This window comes from Egretta garzetta, unplaced genomic scaffold (genome assembly GCF_000687185.1).
Source record: "Egretta garzetta isolate BGI_Z169 unplaced genomic scaffold, ASM68718v1 scaffold214, whole genome shotgun sequence".
Lineage (NCBI taxonomy): Eukaryota > Metazoa > Chordata > Aves > Pelecaniformes > Ardeidae > Egretta > Egretta garzetta.
This window is the reverse complement of record NW_009259491.1, coordinates 409,744-417,724: the sequence shown is the minus strand read 5'-3', so window position 1 is coordinate 417,724 and position 7,981 is coordinate 409,744. Positions and strand designations below refer to the sequence as shown.

Here is a 7,981-nt window from a genome sequence, read left to right as displayed (position 1 = left end):
ACATGGTTTAGTGGTGGGATGGCAGGGTTAGGTTAAAGGTTGGACTCGACGATCTTAAGGGTCTTTTCCAACCAAAGTGATTCTATGCTTCTATGATTCTATAAGGTGTTAAACAGGGCTGGACACAGTATTGATCCCTGGGGTACACCGCTAGTTCCTGACCTTCAACTGGACTTTGTACCATTGATCACCACCTTCTGGGCCCAGCTGTTCAGCCACTTTTCAGTCCACCTCACCAACTGATCATCCAGCCTATGCTTCATCACCTTCTCTGTGAGGGTCTTGTGGGAGACAGTTTCAAAAGCCTTACTGAAGTCCAGGCAGAAAATAGCCACTGCTCTTCCCTTGTCTACCAAAACAGTCTCATTGTAGAACGTTGTCAAGTATGACAACCTTCTCATTTAAAAAAAAAAAGACTGAGAGGATGATATTATCACAACCAAAGGCTCTTGCAGTAATGGCACCCCCACCAAATGGCCCTGTTTTTCCAGAAGTGGTCAAGTCAAAAGCATTAAATGAAGCAGAACAAATTCTGAGCTTGAGGTAGTCTGGTGTAGAACTGAGACTTGCTACTGTCCGTGGTTTCTGCTCAGCAAAAGCAAAGCCCTTGCTAAGGAAGCAAACCTTTATCGAGTATTTTTTTAGTGGAAGTGTGGCTGGTGTAGGATGTGCCCGTGCCTGCAGAACTGTAGGGCACTGCAGAGCAGCAAATTTAGAAAGTCTGAGATTCCTTTATAGCTAGATTAAATGATGGCCAGGGTCATCAGGAAATAGCAGTTGTAGAAAGGCGACTGTTTCTAATGGTGTTGGTCCTTCTTGCTGTTCACCTCTTCTGGAATTGTTGTGGTTACACTGTAGGATAAACAGATGAGTCTGTCTGGACTGTAATGGATGTGCAAGATACTACTGACACCAAATTTTTCTTTAAATTGCTAATTCATGTATGCAGTTGTACAAGAGACTGTTTGTTCCGTTCTTGGGTATCATAAAGCTTGTTCTGAATCCACCTTCAAAAATGTTCTTCTAGAATGACCTCATCTTTGTGCGCTCAGTGTGCTATTTCGAGTTTATTTTCATGTATTATGATGCTGCTGGGCAACTAATGTTTTTAACAGGCATCAGTCCTTATTTTCTTATGTCTTTTTTTCTGCTTGTAGCAGTACATGGTAACTCTGTCACCTTCTGGCCATCCCAATAATGAAAACAGAAGCTAAGGATGGAGAAGAGGAAAGCCTGCAGACAGCATTCAAGAAACTAAGAGTTGACACAGCTGGGTAAGTAACACCACAGGGAGGCACAGAGTTAACATATTACAAATGGGCTCCCATTTGGGAGGAAGGGAACACCCTTGCTGTTAAATTTGAAGGAATGAGGAAATTGCAAAAGGTTAGGCACTGAAAGCCTTCGTTCTATTTAAATGAACTGAAATAAATTCACTAGCTGTAGACTGCACTTCTCAAGGAATTGTGATTTGTTTGATTGTTGTTGGCTCCCAACAGGCTTGAAACAAACCTAACAGTAGTCAGCAGTTGACAGCATGCTTGAAATCAGTTTTGGCATGACTCTGGCTGCCAGAGGTTATGTCCGTAGCACTAGAACTGTACTGTTGAAGTTAGCGTATTGTCATGGCTCTGAAGGACCATCGTGAGAATAAGCTCCCATCTTTTCCCAGGAGAGAAGCGTTCCTTCCATGTCAGTAAAGGCATTAGATTTAGTGAGCGATTCCCACACAAACTATTTTCATTGCTGTCACATACAAATTTCCTATTTATAACCAAGATCACTAAATGGGAAAGAATTTTTTTGTGTTGTCTTGTTTTGTGGGAGATCCAACATGTGACACTTACCTTCCCTGTCCCAGGCAGCAGAACACAAGCAGCGTGCGTCTTCTGTTGGTGTTAATTATTTTTATCTGAAATGCAAAACAAAAGAAAGGCTTCAGTATAATGTTTTTTCTGCTGACAAGTGTGCACCATTCCATATTACTTGTCCAGTACTGTGTTTCAGGAAGTCAGTGATGCGATTATACCGGTAACTGAAATGAAAGTGTAGCTAAGGCAAAATGTAAATACCAAGGTGGTGACTAGAATTACCATAGAACTTAGATCGTGAGTAGATGGGCTTCTGAAGTTACCTTTCACTTAAGTAATTAAACTAGTTAGAAATAAATCGCCACGCAAATGCCTCTCATTTATTTAGTATCTCTAGTCCCACCCCCCAGTCAGGCATACTTAATGACTTTGGAGTTTTTACTGTTGGCCTTCAGTTTTCTGCTTTGTGTTTGTTGTCCTTTACATGGAAAATCGCAGATGTTCGACTAATAGTTTGGACTCTACTAAATACCAGTTAACCCTATACTAGATCAGTGGGGGGGACACCTATTTTCACTTTTCAGGGAATCCGGCCTGCTTGCAAACTAATTTAATACAGGATTTGGAAAATAATTTCCTTGCGAAGTCCAGTGTAATACGTCAAGTTGCAACTTGGAAAAATTGTTCTTGGGATTATTATAGCTCCTTGAAAATTGGAGTTTGGGATTAATTTATAACACTAGAAAAATTAGTAAGTCTTCTGAGGTCCCTGGCTTGAATAGAAGTTGAAGATCTGACACAAGTCTGTTGCTCAAGTGATTGAACTTGCAATAGTATGAAGAGTTTTAGCTTATGTTGTCCTAGACAGAGGCTTAAGTGTTCTTCAGTTAAACAAAATCTATTTATGTCCAAAGAACATTTATTTTTAGGAAAGAATAGCTTATTTGTCTCTGGAAAAAGAGACATGTTTCTTCAGTGATGGTGTTTTTCCCCTCCTCTCTCCCGGGAAAATGAAATTTAGCCATTGTGTGTGCTTCGTCATTGACGTGTGGAGTTCGGATTTGCAGTCTAGTTGCTGAATGGCATCAGGTTTGGTGAAAGAGTCTGTTATGCAAACTTTATCTTTCTGATTTGGGTCATCTTTGTGGGCAGGTGTTTTAAGACATATTGTAAATTATTTGGAGCAATCTTTTCTGGCAAAGACAACTCATAAGGGTTTTTTTGTATTTATCTAGGCTCCTAACTTTTTGTTCTGTCTTTCACAGATCTACTGCTTCTCTCTCTGTGGGTGAAGGGACAAGTCCAAGAGCACTAGTTAGAACAGTGGCAGATGAAGCCAAACCTAAGAATGTGTGTACTTCTAAGGAAGCCTGGCATGGGTAAGAGAAGCTTGGGATTATCAGACTTACTTCAACTGGTACTGCATTGAAAGGGAATTTTAAATATACAAGGTTTCTAGTGACTACACCCCTAAACAAGGGACCCAAGTTTTCTTTATTAAAGTACTATTTAAAATACTCTACACTGCCTTTTTCTGTTCATACATGACTACTATTCTTATTTACAATTACATGAAGTGAAAGGAAATGCTGTTTTTGAATTGGACCATCATGGATGTGTCTCTTTCAATCGGTGTTTGACATGGCAGATGCTGTCACTGTGCCTTGGGAACTAGATTAAAATAAAGAATTGGTTTCTGGAGTGTCTGTGCAGAACTTCAGGCTCATCCCCCACTGAAATAAAACCACCCTTTGCCCTTGATTCATTAGTTTTGTGCTGTCTTCTTGTGCTTTTTCCTTCTCTTAGAGGTTATTTTGTCATGTCTCACAGGCTTTACTCATCAACCTTAAAAGCACACACTTTTGGTTTCATTTCTCAGGTGCTCCTTTTATATTTTATACAGCTGCTTGACTAGAACAAAGTCAAATTCCAAGACAGCAGAATACACTGAGCAAACACTCTGAAGTTAAAGCTCTTGCATGCAATTTAAATGCAGTAGAGATTTTGCCCGATGTTATTTGTAATCCAGCAATAAGTCTTTTAGTGAATCTTCACTCCCTTTTCTATCTTTCCCTGGTAGGTCGATGAAAAAGCCTTCAAGAGGAGCTGTGAGAACCCAGCGTCGCAGGCGTTCCAAGTCTCCAATTCTTCATCCTCCAAAGTTTGTCCATTGCAGCACAAAATCACATTCTGCATGCAGCCAGCTAGTGCACACGAGCAAGACTGATGCCCAGGATGACAGTGGTGGGTTTGGGATGCCAGTCCCAAAGGAACCTTGTGCACACAAACGATGCAGTATTGCTCCTGAGGTTGGTCAGAAGGGAGCTGATGTTGAGTCTTTGGGAGCTTCTGTTACACAGTCGGCATCGGAGAACAGACAGGAGAACTCTCCAGCGGCCGTTTCTCTAGTATCCAAAGCGAGCCTAGAGACTACGGAGCTTTCGGACTTTCAATCGATGTCCAAGCTGAACACGAATAAGCCATGTGCATGTGCAGATAAAGCCTGTCAGTGTAAACGATGGCAAGATATGGAAGTATACAAATTCTCTGGCTTGCAGAACACTCTTCCGTTGGCACCTGATAGAAGAACAGTTTCTGAGGATCACTCCCAGTCCTTGCCATCAAGAACTCCCTCAAGTTCTCCACGCTCTTGCTCTGAGCAAGCCAGGGCCTTTGTGGATGACGTGACTATTGAAGACCTTTCAGGATACATGGAATATTACTTGTATATTCCAAAGAAAATGTCTCACATGGCAGAAATGATGTACACCTGACAGCAATGAGCACTAAAAACAGAAGGGTGGGTGGTTTAAGTCTGCCCTCTGTCACACTCATGTGAGATGCCATCCACTCCCTGCTCACTGTGCTTGCAATAAAAACACTTCTTTGCATCTTAGCCAGTGTTCATTATTTAAGCTGGACAAACAGTTTAGCTTAAGCATTATAGTTTAAGCTATAGTTTAGTTGGAATAGATAATGAAGTAAACGTGGTGAATGTGTTTAGAGTGTATCTGCCTATACTTAAGTGACCTAATGTTTGGGAAATTCTACTTCATTTTCAAAGCCCTCCCGTTTCGGTGTGTTGGAAGGTAAAAGTCTCAAGATTGCTCGGTGATCAGAGCTCTTGTGAGAAACTTGGTGTAATTCAGCTGCTTTGAAATCGCTTTGGTCTCAGGTTGTTAAGACTTACACTTGTGGGTTTGGACGCTTGTGCCTCTGATTTTATTTCATAAAGGAGTGACCATCTCCTGTCCTCTTCTTGGTACTGTTACCACTCTAGGCAAATTCAGGAGATTGCTGTCTTTTCTTGGGTTGGAGGCATTGTTATTTCTTTGTGCCTGAAGAGGCTTTATTGCTGATGGGCTGAACAGGCATCCTCCTGCCCTGTTTCTGATGATGTTAATGCAGTCAGATGCTCTTAGGTTAACATAACATTTGCCTGCAAGGCTGCCTGATGAGAAAAGAAACTTGGACGATCAAAGCAAGATTGTTTCAAGAGGTTATTCTGATCTCTGTAGTGTTGGTTAGTGGAAAATGTAAGGCAAGTGTAACTTTTTGTGGAGTGGCCAAACAGGCCTTAGAGACTTGTCTGCAGCAGGAGAAACACCCTGCTTTCTTCAGGGGGATTGCTGCTGCAGGTAACCAAAGAAAAAATGAGATGATGGACTCTCTTCGGTTTGGGGTTTACGAAGGCCGAAACAGCATTTTCTCACTTCAGTGTTCAGCCTGCTCTGTAACACCAAGTTATAACCCTTCAAGCGTTAAGACTCATAGACCTGAGTGAACAGTTATCAGCTGCACAGGAGGGAAATCTTGAGTGCTGTGTTTTCCTTCTCCTCCCCTTGAGTTGTTTTACTAAACCATTGCCACTTCAGATGCCTTCTCCAGCTTTGCATTCTTCCTGAAATTTACTTCTTCAGAAACAGCCAGGGTGCGATACTTAGTGCGCATCAGCACAATCTGTCTGTTACAAATAGGTGTGTAGCAAAGGAGCATCCCATCCAGTAACATGAGTTGTTGAGGGAGAGATGAGTGTGATAAGTTTGTCTTCACTATTTGCAGTACCCGAACTTTTCTGACCTGTAACGTCTGGAGGAGAAATGGAGACAAACATTTCCCTGTGAAATCCTTTGCTGTTACTATTGGGTTTTTTTTGTCATTTCTGTGGCAGTACCTAGTGTCATAGAACTGAATGGCCATGCAAATGTACCTGTTCTGCCAGTCCTGAAGAGTCACCTACTCCCTGCAGTGTGTACTTGGGTCCCACATGTCCCTTCCATTTCCCTGCTCTTACGTAGCTGTATTTCTGCCACGCGTGTTCTGAATTCGGGGCAACTGGTAACTATTTCCTGAAATACTGGGCTGCAAAGCACAAAATGACCTTACTTCTCAAATAATGATTCTTTACTGCTCCCAAATGCTTGCAGGTGGCAGTCATGGCACCATCATGGGGCTGAGAATGCCTTTCAAGATCGCCCTGCTTTTTACCATTTTTCTCATTAGTCACCGCAGACCTGTACCCGCAGGGTTTAGGATTGCAGCCTCAGGTGCTCAGTGCCCTGTTATAGAAAGCAGATTGCAATCCAGGAGGTAAGGTAAAAAAAATAGAGTAGAAAGATGTGAACTGGCGCAGACTGGGAAGGGAGGCAAGCAGTGCTGGGCCACTAGAGGTCAGCCCCAGGCCGGGTGCAGGCTGGCTGGGCGCCGCGGGCTCCTCCACGCCTCCTCAGCCTTCAGGGGAGAACGTCACTTTTTTTTCTGCCAAAATGAAGAAATAAGGCAGCTCTGGGGGGTGCCTTAGTGCACACGCAGTGTTAGTGCTTTCTGAAGTTTGAGTGTGTGGATATGGTAGACAGTAGTCAACGAAGCCTTTTTTAAATGCCAGCATCAGCGTAAGTTACTCACATTTAAAGTGTACTATCAGTTCACAACTGTGTAATTAGGAAGAGTTGCTAAGTAAATAATTACATGGTCCTGAACTTGGCATCTTCTGAGGGCAGTTACAACATCTTTGGGCTGGTAAGTCCTGGAACACCACGCAACAGAAGACCATGGGCAGCTGCCGCTGCTGCCTTAACACTTTCCCTCCTCTTACTACAAGACGCTTTAAGATACTTTGGTCTACCCAGAAACCACAAACCAAACCCCTCTGCTTTTGCAGTGAGAAAATACGAATTTCCAGCCCTTAATCATGCAGCAAGAAACTTTTAAGCATGACTGCATAGTTTAAAAGCTTGGATTTCAAGGGAAAAAAAATCCAACTTGAGCCAATTTCAAGATCTGTTTTTGAAGAAAAGCTTTGGAGGGCTGGTTCTGTCAAGCAGCACTTTGGAGTTGTGTCGGAGTCCCTTACTGAAGCGCCCCTTCCTGTGGCTAAATAAAAGTGAGGCCTTTTGTAATTAGCTTTATAGTGGGGCAGTTGGTCCTTCTCACCTGTGCCTGCAGGTGTTTTGTAGTTTATTCACTATATATACATACTTAGCCTTTCCTGTAGCTGTATGTTGTATGTCTTTTTTTTTTTTTTCTATGCCTCTTTTTCCTAGAAACACTGTATGGTGAGGCTGTCCAAGCGGTAAAGCTGTGTTACATGAGTCTGAAACTCGCCGTTGCCTGCGGCAGCTTTGCCTCAGGGCTTGGCGTGGGTCTTGGGAGCTCATCTCGGAGGGCAGAGCACAGCCCGCCGATGGCATGGCCTTGCCCCAGAGCTCTTGCAGCTCCTCAGCAGCCGGTGGTCAGCGAGGGGAAGGTCATCTGCTCACGGTCCTGCGGTGGCCACGTCCTTAGGAGATGGGGCAGGGGTGGCGGGAAGAAGGGAGGGCTTGGATTGACCTGGTACTGGTGTTCCGTTCCGTGTCCTCTCTCTGCCATCTGCATCTGATGACAGGGATTGTTACAGGCAAGGTGGGCTGTCGCTGCTCTGTGTGTGTGTGTGCAGCCGTACCTGGGAGGGTCTTGCCTTGCTTTTCCAAACAGGGAGACTAAATTACGCTGTCGGCTGTTAAACAGGAGATTTTGGTCGGTTTGTTGTTGTCTGGGAGAGGGGGAAGGCCTGACTGTGGATCCTCTTCGCTACCCTAAAGGAGCTCTGGAAACTGACTTCAAAAGCAGCGGGCAGGGCAGCAGGGTGTGGGCTGTGACCCGCGGGCGGCCCCGTGCTGTCACTGCCCGCC

At 43.8% G+C, this 7,981-nt stretch overlaps 1 protein-coding gene across 1 annotated transcript in view; it reads left to right on the top strand.

The window, feature by feature from the left end:
- The window catches only part of OSER1 (oxidative stress responsive serine rich 1), a 7,358-nt gene extending 2,651 nt beyond the window's left edge, over positions 1-4,707 (top strand). The window contains exons 2-4 of the mRNA XM_009637319.2: positions 1,158-1,274; positions 3,077-3,190; positions 3,892-4,707. Coding sequence (XP_009635614.1) covers positions 1,198-1,274; positions 3,077-3,190; positions 3,892-4,585 — 885 coding nt within the window. The 5' untranslated portion in view covers positions 1,158-1,197 and the 3' untranslated portion in view covers positions 4,586-4,707. The remainder of the gene's footprint in view (positions 1-1,157; positions 1,275-3,076; positions 3,191-3,891) is intronic.
- The last annotated feature ends 3,274 nt before the right edge of the window (positions 4,708-7,981 follow it).